The 21,170-nt window shown below is 44.2% G+C and overlaps 1 protein-coding gene and 1 long non-coding RNA gene across 5 annotated transcripts in view; one reads left to right on the top strand and one right to left on the bottom strand.

Moving 5' to 3' along the window:
* The window catches only part of LOC137331386 (palmitoyltransferase ZDHHC19-like), a 33,187-nt gene extending 24,081 nt beyond the window's left edge, over positions 1–9,106 (bottom strand). Inside the window, exons 1-4 of one of the 2 annotated variants that reach the window (XM_067995154.1) lie at positions 8,937–9,106; positions 5,856–5,977; positions 1,964–2,109; positions 568–740 (exon numbers count right to left, since the gene is read on the bottom strand). In XM_067995154.1, coding sequence (XP_067851255.1) covers positions 568–740; positions 1,964–2,109; positions 5,856–5,977; positions 8,937–8,956 — 461 coding nt within the window. In that variant the 5' untranslated portion in view covers positions 8,957–9,106. Of the gene's footprint in view, positions 1–567; positions 741–1,963; positions 2,110–5,402; positions 5,539–5,855; positions 5,978–8,936 lie in introns of those variants that run through there. The other variant, XM_067995155.1, reaches the window with a different exon arrangement.
* LOC137331387 (uncharacterized) lies at positions 2,435–20,252 on the top strand. 3 transcript variants are annotated; one of them, XR_010965446.1, is made up of 6 exons: positions 2,435–2,736; positions 5,252–6,037; positions 8,884–8,992; positions 13,335–13,511; positions 17,390–17,539; positions 18,833–20,252. It is a non-coding gene; the product is annotated as an uncharacterized lncRNA (long non-coding RNA). The 3 variants fall into 3 exon arrangements; XR_010965445.1 differs by having other exon boundaries at positions 2,435–6,037; XR_010965447.1 differs by lacking the exon at positions 8,884–8,992 and having other exon boundaries at positions 2,435–6,037.
* The last annotated feature ends 918 nt before the right edge of the window (positions 20,253–21,170 follow it).

The following is a 21,170-nucleotide window of genomic DNA, read 5'->3' as shown; positions in this document are numbered from 1 at the left end:
TATATGGCTGACAGAGTGGAATATTGGGCAGCATAAGTCTAAAGGCCGCTGTAAACCATGAACTGGAATCCCAAGGTATTCTTTCAGCACGTGGCAATATTTTTCTCACTGTTTGAGACTAAGAACTGAAATTGAAAGGTGTTCCCATACAAGCTGTGACTGTGTAGATTTTCAACTCTCCACCTGGGCATAAAACTGGCCTTGTGGATCGACCACCTATTATAGAACCACCACCCGCTCCCCCCACCAATTTTCGTTTCCATTGAAATCAGTGAAAATGAAAATCGGGCAGTTTCTATAACGAACGGCCAATCCACAACGCCAGCTTTATGCCTGGGCGGCAAGTTGAAAATCTCTGGCTGTGAATCCCTGAAATGATTCTGACAGCACTGAGAGCAAGAATTTTCAGATTTCCTCAGCAGCGTTTCTCTTCCACTAGTGGCAATACTGTACATGGGGATTCCATGGAACTTCTCCTCATCTCCCACAATCTAACAAATTGTACCAGTTTGGGAACCACAGTCCCAGAAACGCTGTCTACAGCTCCAAATCAGAATGAAAGGATACGTAGTGCTCTTCTCCGCTGTCATAGGCTCATGGTGGTTGATAATTAGGTATGTGATGCAGGATCCCAAAATAGTCAGCATGTAAAGGGCAAGAAAGAAGACAAAGAGGAAAAAGAATCGGTAATTCCTTCTCCCAACACAGTTATTCACCCATTTACAATGGTGGTCAAAATCCTGGAACAAGAAAAAGCAGTTTTCAATTTCTAATATTCTACTTTTTTTAATATCTTATTAAGATAGAAGGCTCCACCAATGGCTCAGTAAATTTATCCAGTTAGTAGCTCAACCATGCAGAAAGGCCCGAGTTATGATCCCTGATCTAAGCTGAGTTAGCTCATTGCAGCTGGGGCAACAGAAATGGTACTATAATCGGCTTAAGTGTTTGGGGAGGGAAAAATCATCCATGATTCCTGCTCCTGATTGTTATCCAATGATCCTTCCTGGAGGTGCATCTGTGTGGATGTCAGATGAGGTCAGAATCAGACTCAGCTAACACTCTTAGTGGTCAACAGTCACTGGAAAGTAAAATTTGGTGGGCTGTAAAATCGACGGCCTACCTGATTTCCTCAGTTTATTGCCAGGCAAGTCAGGATAAAATTACCCCCTTTGTTTATAGAATGGAGAATCATATACAGAAGGGTTGCCACATTACCTAAAGAAGGAGAGTAGCTTACAAGCCTTAGGTATATAGCTGATATGTACATGTGCCTATATTTGCACATCTGGATCTGCTTCCACACCTGTACACTTCTAGCAGGTGCCACCGGGCAGCAATCAGGAGTGGGCATTAGCCCTGATGATCAAGTCAGGCACCCAAAATTGGTATTTAGCAGCTAAATTGCTCATACATTTCAAAATTCCTACTTTCAACAGCCCTGTAAAATATTAGGAAACAAATGAACAACAAACGTCAATTATTTACAACACACACGGACTGGGCAATAAATGTTTAGCTCGTGCAATAGTCTGCAAGCAGCGGAATACATTTTTTCCAAGAACATTAGAACCATGAGAAAGCATAGACGAACAAAAAACTGCTTGGCTTGTCATGCCCATTCCCTACAAAGACAGTCCAGAAATAATCTACCCTATCATGGACTTATTTAATCTAAAGGGGAAAGTTTTGGAGCAGTTTCTTCCCTAGAGTTAATCAAGCAAACTTATCACGTGTATGGTTATATATCTGCATGATAAATATTTCAGCTGATTTCTCAGTTAAGGACGGAATAATTTTTTTAAATGAAGGAAAAAGGGATGGAGGAACTAATAATGAGCAAAGGAAAGAATAAAAATGAAAAGACCAAAGTTAAAAAAAACAAGATTGCTTCATTTATTTCCTGTGGTTCTGTTTCAAACTATCTGGCTACATGTAGTCTGTCTACTTTCAAGCTTCTCACCTCCACACAGACGTTGCAGAGTCTGCAGTGTGAACAGCGGGGAGGGCGATAGAACTGACACATTCTGCACCATTTCAAACAAAATATCCTGCCATTGACCTTCACAACCTTAGGGTCAAGGCTCTCGTGCATCGATATATGTGAGCCTGCCATTAGAAAAAGTAAATGATTAGAGTTACATCAGTTTTGAAATTTGAGCAGCAAAAAATACTCAGAAGATACCTTCTGAGTACCTATTTGGTAGCTATGGAATGCAATGAGGGACTCCCAGTGAGATTCACAGACTGATGCGCAGGTCCACTTGCAGTCTGTGTCTGGTTTGGAGAATTCCATTGGGGGAAGAAGAGAAACTAAAAATGAGTTAGCAGCTGTGGAGAGAGACATATTCACACTACAGTAAATAATAGGTTACCAAGCTCTTGTTAGTAACCATTCAAGTTAAGAAAGAAAAAACTTGCATTTACGTAGTGTTTTATCACATTCCTCACACCACAGCATAACACTTGTCTCTTTCTCATTGCAGCTCCTCAGAATGTGGAAGCTCCGCTCCAGAGGACGAGAGTGACCGTGAATTTGCATCGTTACTTGATTTAACTCTCGCAGCTATCAGCTCATATACTGACACCACGCAGACCTTCGAGGTTAAGTGCAGGATCTGCACTTGGTGACTCACTGGGCACGTGCGCAGGAGCTAGGGCAGATGGATAGGATGCCACAGGTGCCAACTCGTTGGAGGGTGAGGTCGCTCACCACTTCTACTGCAGAGGACACAGGTGCTGACATCGATCGGCGAGGCTACCGAAGAAGGCTAATGGGCGTACACCCATTAGGAAGGGCTTGGTGCACTGGGCAGCCTGTTGGAGAGCTTGCACACAATGTCATGGAGTACGGAAGAGACCACCTCTAACTTGGCGCAAGGCTTTGTGCAGAGTATGGAGCCCATTCTTTCCAATGTGGAACGAGTAGTCAGCTCCATCAGCAGCGCAGTGGAACCCACAGTGATGGAGCGCCTCATGATAAATCTAACAGCTTCCTTTGCACCACAAACTGCTGCCATGGAAGCTCAGACAGCTGCCATCTTGGCTCTGGGTGCCACTGTTGAAATGGGCTTCCAAGGTGTCACGCCACTCCAGCAGAGCAGGAGGAGTGCTGAGGTGCCGCCCCAGGAGAGTGGCCGCGGCTCCATGAGAGAGGAACCTGCTGCCTTCTCTTAGGGTGACAGTACGCCTGCTCCCCAGCCGGCCACTTCACCAGTGCCCTTGCTGGTGCCCTACAGCCAGCCAGACCAGAATGCTACAGCCCAGGCCAAGATGGTGCAGTGTGCAGCCGGGCCCTCTAGGCCCAGAGCTACTGGAGGTTGTACTTCAAGGCCATCTGGAGTGTCCTCAGGCGAATCCCGGCTACCTTCCACATCCCAAGCTGTAGTCACGGGGGAAGCAGCTCTTAGGAGCACTTAGGTAGGCAAAGTAACACGAAAGACAGGCACTAAGGATATGCACAAGGGTGACTAGTCATATTTTCTGTAAATGGTGTCAGCCGTGGCTCAATGGGTAGCACTCATGTCTCTTGAGTCAGAAGGTTGTTGGTTCAAGTCCTACTCCAGAGACTTGAGCACAAAATCTAGGCTGAGGGAGTGCAGCACTGTTGGAGGTGCCATCTTTCAGATGAGATGTTAAACTGAGGCCCCGTCCGCCCTCTCGGTTGGATGTAAAAAATCCCCTGGCACTATTTCGAAGAAGAGCCGGTGAGTTCTCCCCGATGCCGTGGCCAATAATTATCCCTCAACCAACGTCACCAAGACAGATCATCTGGTCATTATTGCATTGCTGTTTGTGGGGTCTTGCTGTGTGCAAATAGGCTGCTGCGTTTCCTACATTACAACAGTGACTACACTTCAAAAGTACTTCATTGGCTATAAAGTGTTATGGGATGTCCAGAAGTTGTGAAAGGTGCTATATAAATGCAAGTTTTTAAAAAAATGATAACATTCTTTATTTGATCAATTCGGCTTTGGATTTGGATTAGGAGTTGGTATTTATGTTTCTACTGAAGTGAGGGTGAGACCAATAAGTGTGGATGAAGGAAGGCAGTGAGATGGTGGTTGTAAGAAGATAGAATAATTGTGGGACTGTTGATGAATGAAGAATAGGAGATCTGACTTAGTTGAAGCGATCTTCGATGAGCTGGTCTCTGAGAGCTCGGGCACTCTTGATCACTGCCTATCCTCCTGCTCTTCCTTCTCCTCCTCCACCACTTCCTGCTTCTCTTTCTGAATATGTTGGTTTGCAGGTGGTGGTAAGGGCTGCTCCCTCATGATTGCTAAGTAGTGGAGCATGCAGTGGACGACCACAAATCTGGATACTGCTCAGGGGTATACTACGAAGCTCCTCCAGAAAGGTGCAGGCTGCGGAAGCATTGCTTGAATACCCCAATTGTTTGCTCAATGATATTCCTTGTGGCAGCATGGCTCTCACTGTGGGCTTGCTGTCCATGGGTTCCTGACTGGAGTCATGAGCCATGTCCATAGGGGATAACCCTTGTTGCCTAATAATCAACCTGTAACTTGGAAGTCTGGTTTGAATAAAGGCAGCGCAGAGGACTGGCGCAGAATGAAAGAGCCGAGATTGCTGCCAGGATAGCGGACACAGAATTGCATGATCTGCTGACTGTGGTCGCAAACCAGTTGTATGTGGAGGGAGTAGAATCCCTTGCAATTGATAAATGTGCCAGGGTGCTGATGTGGAGCACATAAGGCAATGTGTGTGCAGTCAATGACACCTTGCACCATGGGAAGTCTGCCATGCGGGCGAGTTCTCTTGCTCTCTCATCCTGCTTCTCTTTTTCAATAGGGAAGGAAATGTAAGTGTTTCCCTTGGAGTAGAGAGCTTCAGTGACCTCCCTGGCTACATCAGTGCACTACGAACTGTGAGATGCTGCTAATGTCACCTGTTGTTGACTGAAAGGAGCCTATGGCTCAAAAGTTGAATGCGATGGTAATCTCGACAGCCACAGGCAGTACTGTCCATGCTCTGGTTTGTGGCTGCAGTTCTGGCTGAAGCAGCTGACTTGGCTTGGTAACAACCTCCTTGGTAAAACAAAGGCACCTCATACATTGCTCTTCAGTGAAGCTGAGGTCGGAGAATTGCTCCCTGAAGACTCTCTGTGGATGTGGCCTCCTATTGAGTGCCCTCCTCCTCCTCATTCTCCTCCTCTTCCTCCTTCTTCAGGCAGCTCCCAATAGTGCTCTATACTCAGAGGGAGCCTTACCAGACCATCCATTTTTTGCAGGCAGATCATCTGCGAGGCTAACAGCGAGAGTAGAGCAAAGGCAGCCAAACCTCTCTCTATGTAGAGAAAGTGAAGTCTGAAGAGTGGTAGAACACAGCCAAAAACACCTAGAAGTGAAACAGTAACTAGAAGTAGCGAACCAGCAACTAACCTGTAAGTACTGCATGATCCCTTTACGTATCGCTGGCAAGTGGGCCTTCATGCCGGTTTGCATCCTGTTGTGCTGTGCGAGGTCAGCATGTGACGATCCAAAATGGTGAGTACGTCCTGCATGCAGCCGATGACCCTCATCTAAATAAATTATTTTTGACTTTAAATGCTGCCGGCATGTGATCGTAAAGCGAGAGCTACCTCTTGTACCAAAATGGCGAGCGGAGCATTTCCGGCCGAAAGTGCGCACACCAATCCCGCCATTTTGGGTCCTTAGGTGGCCGCATAATGCCCGAAAAACGTGCACTACGTGGCCCAATTCCTAGGCCATGGAAATTCATTTATTTTAAAGATTGAGATATAGCAAAATAGGTTATAAAGTGAATGAGTCTCACTCCAAATCAACAAGACTCGACAGGTTTGTCCATTTCTAGGAGAAATTAAATTGCTTTACCTTGTTGTAGAATTCCAGGGTCCATGAAGCTGGTGATAATGAAACTTGTAAAACACAGTATGAACAAGATTCCGGCAGTGACTGGGAATGCCAGGGAAACTTTAGCGGCCAAGAAAGCACAACTGAAAAAGAGAGGCAACCGTTAGGAAAAATGCACTTCATAATCTGGAATTAACAAGACAGTAAGTATATGCATTGGATGACAATCCAGAGCTGCAGCTTCTAGATCTCGGTTGCTGTTTTAAAAAAAAATATTAGTTAATTTTCAATGGTACTGCTCACAGACAAAACAATTCTCTCTCTCTCGCAATCTCTTCCTGCAACTGTCTCATGACAGCCATCTCCGACTGTCTAATTCTATCTCTCTTGCTGTCTTTCTGTATGCTCTCCATTCAAGCGTCTACTACGCAAAGTGCTAAGTGGATGATCGTACTTGGTGTCCCCAAAGTCCACACCATGATAGATACCAGCCACTTCAATTCACTTCATATGACAATAAGAAGTGACTGAGTGTATCACAATCATAGTATCTTAGTATGGTACAGCACAAAAGGAGGCCATTTGGGGGCCTCTTTGAAAGAGCTATCCAGTTAATCCCACTCCCCTGCTCTTTTCCCATAACTCTGCAAATTTTTCCGCTTCAAGTATTTATCCAGTTCAGTTTTGAAAGTTATTATTGAATCTGCTTCCACCATCCTTTCAGGCAGTGCATTCCAGATTATAACAACTTATTGCGTTGATGGCCATGAAACTACCGGATTGTCGTAAAAACCCATCTGGTTCACTAATGTCCTTTAGGGAAGGAAACCTGCCGTCCTTACCCGGTCTGGCCTATATGTGACTCCAGACCCACAGCAATGTGGTTGATTCTTAATTGCCCTCTGAAATGGCCTAGCAAGCCACTCAGTTGTAAAATCTCGCTACCACACGGACTGCAGCGGTTCAAGAAGGCGGCTCACCACCACCTTCTTGAGGGCAATTAGGGATGGGCAATCCCGTGAACGAATAAAAAAAAAAAAAAAAAAATTCCAGACCATTACAACTCACTACGTAAAGAAATGTTTCTTCATGTTACCTCTGGTTCTTTTGTCCTCTGGTTACTGACCCTTCCGCCACTGGAAACAGTTTCTCCTTATTTACTCTGTCAAAACCATTCATGATTTTGAACATCTCTATCAAATTTCCTCTTAACCTTCTCTGCTCCAAGGAGAACAACCCCAGCTTCTCCACATAACTGAAGACCCTCATCCCTGGTACCATTCCAGTAAATCTCTTCTGCACTCTCTCTAAGGCCTTGACATCATTCCTGAAGTGTGGTCCCCAGAACTGAACGCAATAATCCAGCTGAGGCTTAACCAGTGTTTTATAAAAGTTTAGCCTAACTTCCTTGCTTTTGTACTCTATACCTCTATTATTAAAGCCCAGGATCCCATATGCCTTTTTAACAGTATTCTCAACTTGTCCTGCCACCTTCAACGATTTGTGTACATACACCCTCAGGTCTCTCTGTTCCTGTACTAGCTTTAAAATGTTACCATTTAGTTTATATTGTCTCTCCTCATTCTTTCTACCAAAATGTATCATTTCATACTTCTCTGCGTTAAATTTAATCTGCCATATGTCTGCCCATTTCACCAGTCTGTCTATGTCCTCCTGAAGCCTGTCACTATCCTCCACATTGTTTCCTACGTTTCCGAGTTTTGTGTCATCTGCAAACTTTGAAATTATACCCTGTATACCCAGACCAGGTCATTAATATATATCAAAAAGAGCAGTGGTCCTAATACCGACCCCTGGGGAACACCACTGTATACTTCCCTCCAGTCTGAAAAACAACCGTTCACCACTACTCTCTGCTTTCTGACCCATAGTCAATTTTGTGCCCACTGTCCCTTTAATTCCATGGGCTATAATTTTGCTAACAAGTCTATTATGTGGTACTTTATCAAATGCCTTTTGAAACTCCATATGCACAACATCAACTGCACTGCCCTCATCAACCCTCTCCGTTACTTCATCAAAGAACTCAATCAAGTTAGTCAATCACGACTTTCATTTATTAGCCCATACTTTTCCAAGTGCCAATTAATTTTGTCCCAGATTATTGTCTCTAAACCGACGTTAGGCTGACTGTCTGTAATTGTTGGGTTTATCCCTCTTCCCTTTCTTGAACAGGGGTGTAACATTTGCAATTCTCCAGTCCTCTGGCACCGCCCCCAAATCTAAGGAGGGCTGAAAGACTATGGCCAGAGCTTTCGCAATTTCCACCCTTACTTCCCTCGTTAAGCTACGATACATCCCATCTGCATCCCAAATGACTGAGTGTACTGTCCAGGTATGTCCTGGACATAACTAACCTTGACAATTATTGCCCTATCACACTGCTCTCAATTGCTAGTAAAATGAAGGCTTTTAAAGGCAGAGAGAAAGTTGGAGAGGCTATGAGATAGAGATCCAGAGAATCGGGCCAAGGCAGTTGGAGGCCCTGCAATCAATTGTGGGGTGAAAGAGGGGGGGATGCACAAATGGCTGGAGTTAGAGGAGGGCCAAATTGCGAAGGATGAAGGCACCGTGACAACTTCCAGAATATTGGATGTCATACAGTAGTGACAGAAATGTCCTGTTGCTTTTTTGGTGAAGAACATTCTTCTTACACATATCTCCTCAGTAAGGTTCTCATATGAACTGTGCTGCCTGTATATTCTATAATTGTAAACAATTTTACAACACCAAGTTATAGTCCAGCAATTTTATTTTAAATTCACAAGCTTTCGGAGGCTACCTCCTTCCTCAGGTGAACGATGCGGATCGTTCACCTGAGGAAGGAGGTAGCCTCCGAAAGCTTGTGAATTTAAAATAAAATTGCTGGACTATAACTTGGTGTTGTAAAATTGTTTACAATTGTCAACCCCAGTCCATCACCGGCATCTCCACATCATGTATATTCTATAGGGAGAGAGTAACATCTGGTAAGCTGCATCCTCTTTAAATGCTGCATGAGTCTCCTTTGCTCCATCCTGTTTTGCAGCTCCTCCTCCATGATAATGGCATACAAGGTTATCCCCACGGGGAATACAATACCTCTCCTGAGAAGACTTCATGTGGGGAGGCTGAAGTGGCTGACTCTCTCAGAAGCGGTGAGAAGCAAATCCATGTGTGCGTAGGCAGAATGGCAAAGAAATTGCTGCAAAAAGCATTTCCCCACAGAAGAAATTGTTATTCAATCTCTCCAGACTCTTCTGTCTTAAAAACTCCTCATTTCCGTCTGTACAGTGGGAGGCATTCATGGAGGGGATAATGAGAGTTCAGAGCAAATACATTCCCACAAAGAAAAAGGGTGCGACTCCCAAATCTAGAGCCCCCTGCAGGTCAAGGAGCATACAGGGTAGGATAAGGCAAAAAAGGGAAGCTTATGTCAGATACCGAGACCTCGATACTGCCGAAAGCCTAGAGAAGTATAGAAAGTGCAGGGGTGAAGTTAAATAGGAAAATAGGAAAGCAAAGAGAGGTCATGAAAAAATAATGGTAAGCAAAATCAAGGAAAACCCAAAGATGTTTTATAAATACATAAAGAGCAAGAGGATAACTAAGGAAAGAGTAAGGCCTATTGGAGACCAAAAAGGTAACCTGTGTGTGGAGGCGGAAGATGTGGGTATGGTTCTGAATGAATACTTTGTGTCTGTCTTCACAAAAGAGGGGGATGATGCAGACATTGTAGTTAAGGAGGAGAGTGTGAAATATTGGATGGGATAAACACAGTGAGAGAAGAAATATTAAGGGGATAGCATCTTTGAAAGTAGATAAATCACCAGGCCTGGATGAAATGTATTCCAGTCTGTTAAGAGAAGCAAGGAAGGAAATAACGGAGGCTCTCACCATCATTTTCCAATCCTCTCTGGCTACAGGTGTGGTGCCAGAGGACTGGAGGACAGCTAACATCGTACCGTTGTTCAAAAAGGGAGAAAGGGATAGACCGAGTAATTACAGGCCAGTCAGCCTAACCTCGGTGGTGGGCAAATTATTGGAAACAATTCTGAGGGACAGTATTAATCGTCATTTAGAAAGGCACGGATTAATCAAGGACAGTCAGTGTGGATTTGTTAAGGGAAGGTCGTGTCTGACTAACCTGATTGAATTTTTTGAGGAGGTAACAAGGAGGGTCGATGAGGGTAGAGCCTTTGATTTAGTCAACGTGGATTTTAGCAAGGCTTTTGACAAGGCCCCACATGGCAGACTAGTCAGAAAAGTAAAAGCCCATGGGATGCAAGGGAAAGTGGCAAGTTGGATCCAGAATTGCCTCAGTGGCAGGAAGCAAACAGTAATGGTCAACGGGTGTTTTTGTGACTGGAAGGCTGTTTCCAGTGGGGTTCCGCAGGGCTCAGTACTAGGTCCCTTACTTTTTGTGGTATATATCAATGATTTAAACTTAAATGTAGGGGGCATGATTAAGAAATTTGCAGATGATACAAAAGTTGGACATGTGGTTGATAGTGAGGAAGAAAGCTGTACACTGCAGGAAGATATCAATGGACTGGTCAGGTGGGCAGAAAAGTGGCAAATGGAATTCAATCCAGAGAAGTGTGAGGTAATGCATTTGGGGAGGGCAAACAAAGCAAGGGAATGCACAATAAATGGTAGGATACTGAGAAGTGTAGAGGAACAGAGGGACCTTGGAATGCATGTCCACAGATCCCTGAAGGTAGCAGGACACGTAGATAAGGTGGTTAATAAGGCATACAGGATACATTCCTTTATTAGCCGAGGCATAGATTATAAGAGCAGGGAGGTTAAGCTAGAACTGTATAAAACACGGATTAGGCCACAGCTAGAGTACTGTGTACAGTTCTGGTCACCACATTACAGGAAAGATGTGATTGCACTAAAGAGGGTACAGAGGAGATTTTTAGCAATGAGAATTTTAGCAATGACGACAGATTGGATAAGCTGGGGTTGTTTTCTTTGGAACAGAGGAGGCTGAGGGGAGATTTAATTGAGGTGTATAAAATTATGAGGGGTCGAGATAGAGTGGATAAGAAGAACCTATTTACCTTAGCAGAAGGGTCAATAACCAAGGGGGCATAGATTTAAAGTAATTGGTAGAAGGAATAGAGGGGAGTTGAGGAGAATTCTTTTCACCCATAGGGTGGTGGGGGTCTGGAAGTCATTGCCTGAAAGGGTGGTAGAGGCAGAAACCCTGATCACATTTAAAGGTTTAACTATCATCTGTCTGTATGCTGGCCCACAGTTTTATATTTACATTTAAATTTAATAATTTTATGATAAAATCAAAGCATAATATATAATTATATATACTACTAATGCACGCCGAGGGAAATTCACTTTGTCCTGACTTTCCATGGGCATCGCCACAGGAGATCCACTAGTTTTATATTATATTTCAATATAATATATCTTATTAAAATTGTTATTTGTGTGCGCCTTGGTCTAGTTATCCCCAGCCCTCTAACCCTACTTCACCTGAAGACTGTACGTGGTCCTGATTCTCTTCGTACAATGCCACAGTAGATCAACTAGTCCCATATAAACTCACTGGGGTAAACATTGGTTATGGACTACTTTTGAATGCATAAATAGTGGCGCGGTGTCAGTGTGTGCCCGAACTGGGAGGCCCGAGGTCGGCCCGAAATTGGGCTTTGGGCCTTATTTACATTATTTGGGGAGCTGCACGTGCCCGTCCACAGGCAACTCACCCATTTTAAATGGATGAATGTCGGGCCGCTTGGCTTACAGCCCTAGGGTAAGTCCCGGGGTGGGGGAGTGGTGTTGCGGGGAATGGCCCAGCCCCTGCTCCATTCATAATCAAATTCTGCAAGGGGGCCTATAACAGGTGTTAAGCCTCTCATTTACATATGTAACATGCGTAACGCCTTTTTTAGGTGGCTGGCAGGGATGTCTGAAAAATGGCCCGATCCAAAATCAGGTCAGACATCTTTCAGGCGTCCTTGGGGCGCTAAACGTTGGACCCTAAAAGTGGCTCTTGTTGTGCCCATTATATGCCCATAAAATGGGAGCAATGAGGCCCAGTTTCTACCCCACTATCTTGAATCACCCTCTAAAATGCTTCAACTGCTAAGATTTATAAAAAACTTTTTTATTTCCATTGTTTTAAAATCAGGTTTTAGGGGACTATTTTACAAAATTATAATAGTCTGTAAAAGCGCTTTATGATTAATTCTAAGCACATGGTACAATTCATCCATGCATGTGGGGTTTCTTACGGGAAAGTGAAAAACAAGCTGCTACATCCCAGGATCATACAGGTGGTAAAACATGCCATTACGCTCTTGTAGAAGGAGCTTCTCCACCATTTTTCTTCATCCATTTTCCATTACTAATAAATGCACTGGTTTTGAGGCCATGCATTGGTAGGAAAGCTATTTCTGTTCTTCCCCCACATACTCAGATAAATGGAATCCACAGGGATTCATACAGCACACCAATACTGCATCACAATAGCCATTACCAAAGAGATCATCACAACCGTCATTACTGCAGAGGTGTGTCACAATCACCCATTATCAAACAAATATTTCACAGTGCCTCATTTTCATTGAGGTCGACCACTGAGTTCAATCAACGATAACAACTTTAAGGTAGAAAATGACACAAGATGCTTCACAGGGGAGAAAACAGACACCAAGTACCAATGGAAGAGTTAGGAGAGATAATCAAAGAGATTATTACAATCATCACTACTGCAGAGGTGTGTCACCTCAAGGGATAATGCGGTCAAAAATAAACTTTAAGAAGGCTTCTGAAAGTGGAGAAAAGGTGGAGAGGTATGGGAGGGATATCCAGAGAGTAGGGCCAAGATAGCTGAAGACTCTTCCTCCACTGGTAATCGACGTTTCTATAGAGATATAAGACAGTCACCCATTACCATGATGATGCCCCATAACTACCCATAGGTGATGTGCCACAAGCATCCAACATTATGATGTGCTGCAATCATGTAACACCATGAAGATGTATTGCAGTTATCCAATACTGTGGTGATGTGCCAAAATCAGTACCTTGGGGACATGCTACAAAAACCTATGGCTGTAGAGATAGGCTCACAGTCATCCAATAACATGGAGATGCATGACAATCACTAAAAACCATATTAAGCATCTTTTCAATCTTGATAATGATTATCTGCACTGTTTATGTACAACTGAGCAGGTTGAAGAAAATTTTTAATCGTAAACCTCCGCTCTCTTTGCAGATTGCAGTTGGGCCTTATTTATATTGGTGGCTGCTCAACTAAATATCCACACACCTTTTTACTTTTATTTGTTGCTAGTTGTTTATGTGCATGTTAATGGGCACGTGTTTAAATAAATATTAATTTAACATTTTATACTTAGCAGAATTTTAAATAGGAAGGAGCAGTGGCGTTTAGAAAGCTGGTGGTGTCACAGCAGAAGTACATCAGGATATTTTTTCTAATTGTCCTCCCTTAATTCTCCCCTGCAGGCAATGATTTCACGTGGGGATATGGATCCAAGGATACGGGGAACCTTTTAGTATCTCACTCAATTGGTTGTAACTTGATGGGTGATTTTAACACTGGCCACTCACAGGAAACAGGTGTCCCACCAACATCCCCCATCGATCCCGCAGGCTACGATTTTAACCTTATCTTCTAAGCAGGTGAGAGGGACACCTGCTTGAAAACTGAAGTTCCATCTTTAAGTATGTAGACTGGGCTCTGAAGACATAATCGAGGATCAACTGTTATTTTAACTGTGGTAATGAGCAGGGGAGTGGTGTGGCTTTCCAGCCAGGTCCATCTAGTGCAGAGGTGTCGGGGCCAGAAGAGGCCCAAAAACCTAAAATCTTTTTGCATTTTAAAACTTTTCTTGTGGGGCCGGGAGTGCCAATCGACTTACCAGTGTGCTGGGACCGTTCCTATGGTTCCCAGCAGTGGTCTCCTGCCATCCAACATTGCGCTCCCGTCCAGTGGGCAGCGACCAGTTTCAGGCGGGAAACTGCCCAGGGCACGCAAATGAAACCGGGGACTTGAAATCTGGGCCTGTCATGCCATCAAAGTTAGGACAGTTTGCTGCCTGCCTCAGCCTCCACCTGCCCAAAGTTAAAATGGGGCTCTGTTCTGCATGAGTGAAGTTAGTGAGTGTTGTGGACTATTTAACTAATTGGCCCAACACAGCTGAGCCCGATCCTCTCCTCACCTAACAGCAACACACATATATCTTCCAGCAGAGGTCACTGGAAAGCTAGCAGTAATAGGGAACCTGGCTGATTTCTTCCCCCTTCTCCTTAACATAGTGATGCATGACTGTGGCTTGTGCAAGGGAAAAACCATGATATGACTGCCTGCTCAAGCTTCTCACAACAATTAACAACGTTTGATTTCACCCTCCTGGTCATTTTAGAGTTTTTACGATGATGCAACATGAAAATTGTATTGTACTGACCGGTGATGTAGGCAGGATTTGTTTTCTGCGGGTGTTTGGATATGAGCTTGTCAGACCAAACAAAACTACTTCGAAAGGTCTATTTTTCAATTCAGAATTTCGCAAAAAGGTTCAAAAAGAAACATTATTACTTCCATTAATCTAACCATTCAAATAAATCAAACAAAAAGGAAAAGCAGTCTTGTTGGACAAAACAAGTCCAAACTGTGTCACTAGTCTATCCATAACTTTGTTACTATTCACTGAAATATCCCAGTGATCATTTAGAAGCACAAGCACCATGAGTCAGTTTTCACTGGTTGAATTGTGGAACTGATCAGCCCTGGAAGAACATCTGTTGTTTTTGTGTTCTATCAAGGCACATTCTTTCAAAAGGTGTGATCTGATAAAAAAAATTGTGGAAGTTTCCGGGGGTGTTTGAAACCTTGAATAACCCCTCTGCCTGCGCCATTAGTACACGCTCAAGAGCTGCAGTATAACTGGATCATTACATTTACAGTGTATACGCTGGAACTACACTCCACGTACTGCTATTGTTGGGGTGTAGTGTGAATGCTCTGTTTTTTCTAGACAAGTGAAAGAATGGGCCTTTTAACTCCACTCACTGTTTGTGACCATTCCTTCCTCGTACTCCAGCAAAATAGTGGCAGGGGTGGGGCAGAGCTGAGGCTGGGCACCATTTCAATCACAATGTTTATATTTAGCTGGTGATCCGCTAAATATAGTACCAATTGCTAAAGGTCACTGTTAAGGCTTGAGCAACAAATAATTATGCTAGTGAGGAATAAATCGCACTCGATGCCATTGTGTGCCTTTAGAGGAATCATTTTATCTTGCTTTGAATCTACACTTAGTTCCACAGTGAGGAAACACACTGCCATAGACAAGGTTAGTCAGTACAAAGGAGAACATTCCTTTCTGAAAATGCAATCACTGGGGAAATGAAGGAGGGCTCAGGCATAGGAGACATCGGGTGCTAAATTGGGCCATGTAGCGCCCATTGATTCGGCGCTACGCGGCCTCCTGAATATCCAAGATAGCACTTTGGATGAGCATGCACACTTCTAGCGTGACGTGCGCCGGACGCCATGTTGGTAAAGGGTTTAGCGCGTGTGCAGAGAATGAACACGGGCACCATGTAAAGTAAGGAGAATATGTGTTCAATCAGTGTGCAACGCTGATTTAAAGTGGTAGACATCATTTTGGCACTTAACCCTCCTCTCAACGCACTATCGTAACCTCGACCATCCGATCATGTCTTAGAGTGCCTGGAGTTCCCCCACCAGCGCTATTTAAAGGGACCATGCAGGTTTTACAGGTTGGTTGCTGGATTATTGCTTCTGGCTGCCGATGCATGTGTACCTGTTTTTGGAGGTCTCCTTTACTTGAATACTAGGACGAAGGGACATTGCCTAACATTTAGAGCCAGCACTTGCAGCAGTGAAATTAGTAAATGCTTCTACACACAAAGTTTGGAACTGTCTTCTGCAAACGGCAGTTGATGCTAGCTCAATTGTTCATTTTAAATCTGAGATTGACAGATTTCTGTGAACCAAGAGTATTAAGGGATATGGGGCTAAGTCACAGATCAACCATGATCTCATTGAATGGTGGAACAGGCTTGAGGGCTAAATGCCACTGCCATTTGCTGCCTTCTGTTATGCGCCACCGTCTCCTGCAAGAAAGCGGGATGTATGTCTGGGTGATGTGCCTGTCATGGTTGAATAGTTGCCAGTGTGTTGGGTGACCTGTGAGTTGTGGGTGTGCAGCTTGCAACAGTGGTAATGTGTGAGAGTGAGAGGAAGCATCTGATTGGAAGAGTTGAGTACTGATGGAAAGAGTTTGTTGGTATGTGGGGGCTTTTTTTTTATTCGTTCATGGGATGTGGGCATCGCTGGCGAGGTCAGCATTTATTGCCCATCCCTAAACTTCTTCAATGTAGTGCGTGGTGCAGTTGGTAGGAGACGCCACTCAACAGTCTCACCTCGACCACTCATGTCAAAGCACTGAACTTCTTCCTGCACATTCATGGTGCTGTGCGCCTGGCATTGACTTCGTCCCCCGCTGCCTCCCACTGCCTTTTGAGCATATGTCTGGAGGGCCTCTTGCTCCCCCCACCCCTGCGGAATTAGGATGTCCCTCCTTCTGTCCACCTCTTACACCAAGGCCTCTAGTGCATCAGCAGAGAACCTTGGTGCTCGCACTCTCGCAGGCCTGGTACCAATGGCAGATTGGTGAGGTCTGGCATGCAGATTGGAGGATGTGGGATTTAGTGGTGCGCAAACTTTATTCAATGTTTTAACATAACTCAACAGTTTGCAAACAAAGGAACGGGACCTCCATCTGTGTTTTATGTGTGTGATGTCTGATCTCCATTCAGACTCCGTGCAGACCCGTATCTTATTTTTAGCATGCAACAGGTACCGGCTACCTTTAAGAGATGCAGGCTGCCTGTCAGAGATACAGCCTGACTTTAAGAGATTCGGGCTCCCTCTGCTGGTGGAAAGTGCAAATATTGTAGAATCCTCGTGTGAAGGCCTGGTTTTATCGCATGCACGAGGTACGTTCTCTGATAGCACGAATGTCGTAAATCCCACTAGCTAAGCAGTGCATGTGTACAAAGTGTGTGTATTTATGTCTGCTATCTTCACATTGGCCACAAGATGATGCTATTGTGCTGTAACTTAATGCACGAACTGCTCAGGATTTGATGAATGGTGCAATGTAATAAAACAGCTGTGAAACCAGAAAAAGAGACCAGTAACATAATCCACTGACATTTGCACATCTTAATATGTTACCAAGCTGCTTTCACTGGTTAGCGTGCATGTAGTGAGTGCTGTGTAGTAGCTTCACCAGGTTGGCGCCTCATTTTCATGTACGCTTGATGTGGCTCCCGGCACGCTCTTCCACACTCCTCATTGAACCAGGGTGGATCATCTGGCTTGATGGTGATACAGGAGTGAGGGATATGCCAGGCCATGAGTTCACAGATTGTGCTTGTATACAATTCTGCTGTTGCTGATGACCTACATTGCCTCATGGATGCCCAGTTTTGAGTTGCTGAACCTGTTCTTAATCTATCCCATTTAGCACGGTGGTAGCACCACAAGGCACGATGGAAGGTGCCCTCATAGTGAAGACGGGGCTTAGTTTCCAAGAGGACTGTGCAGTGGTCACTCCAACGCATGCTGTCATGGACAGACACTTCTGTGTCAGGTGGATTAGTGTGGACGAGGTCATGTAAGTTAATCCATTGTGTTGTTTCTGTTACCACCTGCCGCAAGCCCAATCTAGCAGCTATGGCCTTCAGGACTCGGCCGGTGGTGGTACTACCGAGCTACTCTTGGTGATGGACATTGATGTCCCCCACCAAGATTACATTCTGTCCCCTTGATATCCTCAGTTCTTCCTCCAAGTGGTGTTCAACATGGAGGATTACAAATTCATCAGCTGAGGGAGGGCGGTAGGTGGGAATCAGCAGGGGGTTTCCTTGCCCAAGTTTGATTTGAAGAAATGAGAACTCATGGGGTCCGGAGTCAATGTTGAGGACTCCTAGGGCCATTCCCACCTGACTATATAGCACTGTGCCCCCACCTCTGGTGGGTCTGTCCTCCGGTGGGACAGGATATAACCAGAGATGGTGGTGGAGGAGTCTGTTACATTGGCTGATACGTATAATTCTGTGAGTATGACTATATCAGGCTGTTGGTTGACTAGTCTGTGGGACAGCTCTCCCAACTTTGACACCAGTCCCCAGATGTTAGTGAGAAGGACTTTGCAGGGTCAATTGGGCTGGGCTTGCTTTTGTTGTGTCCTGATTCAAAGCCTCACTTACCGCCGAGTGGGCTGTCCTGTTTGATTCTTAAAATTTAACAGCCTTAATCTTCTTATTCTTAAGAATTTCAGGAATGTCTATTCATTTCAATGGGAGTTTACTGTGCAGATTGGGCTTGATTTATAGGGGAGAGGTTGCTCACCATGGAAACTTATGTTTAATTTTTCTGTTGTACTGTACCTTGATTTCAGTAGTGAAGCAATCACACTAATAAATGCATTCAGCTCCTACCTCTTTCCGTAGCATAATTATTTATGAACAGGCCAAGGATCATTGCTGCCACTCCAAATGAGTTATAGCCTTTTGCTTATGTTTAATGGGAAATAAAACAGCCAGGAAACATTTGCTGGGCAACGAGGCTCAGCTTGTATTTGTCTAGAGGCATGACCAAATGTTAAGGAGATAAAAATGCATCGGTATCGGGTGAGGCAGCTTCACTGGTTTCTAAGCATGAAGAAAACTAATAAAATTTAATAATAACTTTCATTACGAATATATAAGTACAAATAAAACATGTTTAATATCACTCAGTCTGTACCTGTATATTTTCTTTGGGCGGACTTGCATTTTTCATGCAGTTTATTTTGTCTGAAATTTGTACTGCAATCTCTTTCACCCCATTCCTTCTCCTGCATGCACTTACGCACCACAGTCAATGGTTCTGCGTACTAACCCTTGTTTTTAATTTTTTCTTTCAGAATGGCAACCAAGGTCACCAGGGCAACTCTATAACCTTTTATGATAGTAAATACTCGGTTTATTTATATCAGTTAGTCCCAAACGCTTGTTCACAAATCTAATGGCTTTAATCGAGAAAGGATGAGAAAAGAGAGGCTACAGTCCTAGTCATTGCCAATTGTATGGTCACTATATTACGAGGAATATCCCCCATATATTCATGTGAATGTTTGAATAAGGTATGAACATTGGTATGTACTAATTATTGTTTATAATTTCTTAGGGATATTTTGGAATATTTTGAGTTTTGTGTTGTGTTGCTTGATTTATTTACAAGGATCATTAGTCATACTATTTTTTACATGCGATCGGAAACCTAATTATTTTGATAGATTAAAGAAGAACGCTTTTATTGTGCTCTGAAAGCTGTTTTGTGAAAATGTAAATGAACACCAAAAACAAATGCTCATATGGAGTACTGTAAGCTGGTGATAATACTCTAAGGATGTGTCAGACTGCAGAGGTTCATTGATGACCATTTCTGTCCTGTTGACCTGCAATATGGAGCTCTGAGCAGAAATGTGCACTGCAATGTATGATTGTTTACTGCAATGTATCAATTTTAGGGTCTATGACATTTGGGGACATTCTATGAGGCATACGTAATCATAACATTGCAAACATTGATTCCAACAGATTGGTGTTAGGCAATGCTCATCTAATATATATTTCTGATGTAAGTGGTGCTTAGGTTGTATGGGGATCCAATGCTATAAGGATTAGGGCTATCAATGCTTTGAACTACCAATTTGAACTACCCAAACAGTTTACCCTTTTTATTCCTCCCATTCTCTGCCCTCCTTTCATGAAGGTGTTTGAAGCTGGGGTACCGTTCCACACCAGCAGTACTCTGTTACTTCACCAAAGTGCCCATTCTTCAAATGGCCTCACTGTCTCTGCTCAAATATGAACAGTGGAGGGTATTGTAGCAGAGTTTGACGCTGTTCTCAGTCAAAATCCATATAAATTCATTCCCAGATGGAGTCACTAAATAGTAATCAGGAGGAGAAACCCTGGTTAATTCTCCCCCAACTGAGCACAGAGATACTGAGGCCAACTTAATAGCCCCTTTGTCATCACAACAGGGATCAGCTAACAACACAGAACAGGGATCCCTCCAATTTTCTCTCATCTTCTGAAGTTCCGACTCTAGCTGGAGGCAGCAGTGTGTTTGCTGGCAGCATTTCACTGCTTTGCCCACATGACTATTCTTTGTTTATGAGCCAAGACATTGAGTGTTGACAGGGCATCCGACTATAAAGGCCATCACAACCAAGTCTGCTCCTGTTCTCACCTAATATTCACATATGTGTACTTTCCAGCCGAGGTCGCTGGAGAACAGTCAGGAGCAGGAACCCTGGCTGACCCAGGTGCAGAAGACAAACTACTTTTTCTTTTTTTACAAAATAAAAGCTTGTTTTGCATCTGTAACAAAGTTGGCAGTGTGACTGATGTGCACCAGACTCAAGATTTCTACATATATAACTAGTCGACCTCCTGCACATAGAGAGTTAAGACCATGTGGAATCTTCAGCTGAAGTAGGAGGAGGGGGAAGGGAGGGAAGAGGAAGGAGGAAGGGAAGGGAGGGGAATTGGAAAGCAAGAGGGAGGAAAGGACAAAGGGAGAGGGAAGGAAGTGCAGAGGAAGAGGGAAGGAAGTGCAGAGGGGGAGGAGGGAGGTTTTATCTGAGTATCTGGATTAGCAAATTGAAAGGTCACTCAGTCCAACCTGACCTCTATGTCCCCTTCCGATTTCGGGTCGTGGGCAGCAGTGGGTCAAAGCACCAGCTCTTCCTGAGCGCTTGCTTGCAGTTCTCCTGCTGCAATGCTGAGTGCAGGGCCCATAAATAAGGGCCATTGGAAACACGGGGCAAGGGTGCACTGGCGGGAAAGAAGTGGCCAGATAGCCCCCGATGGGTAGCAACCCAATGTAGGGAGCGGCGGTTTCGAAGAACGGCTGAGCATCCGAGGCAGGAGACAGCGGATCCGGGAATATGCCCCGCAACCAGTGAAAACGAGCTTTGCCTTTAAAGTTTAGGGATGTGGGCCTTCGAGGCATGAGCACCAGTTAAAGCCATATGGTGGATGCAGAAGGATTTTGTTATTTGCAGGACAATGGGCCAGGATTATTATATGGACACCTTCTGATGAAGAACGGTAAGTTTTTTAATTAATGTATGCATGCCTGAATCTGTGATCTCCGTTAATATTTAAAGGTACCATCTCCTGTGAATAAGTATGTGCAATATGCCATGGCTGGGATGGCAGCAGTAGCCCAAGCAGCAGTCTAAACGTCCT

This window comes from Heptranchias perlo, chromosome 13 (genome assembly GCF_035084215.1).
Source record: "Heptranchias perlo isolate sHepPer1 chromosome 13, sHepPer1.hap1, whole genome shotgun sequence".
NCBI lineage: Eukaryota > Metazoa > Chordata > Chondrichthyes > Hexanchiformes > Hexanchidae > Heptranchias > Heptranchias perlo.
The sequence above is the reverse complement of the archived record's forward strand: the minus strand, read 5'-3'. Positions and strand labels throughout refer to the sequence as shown.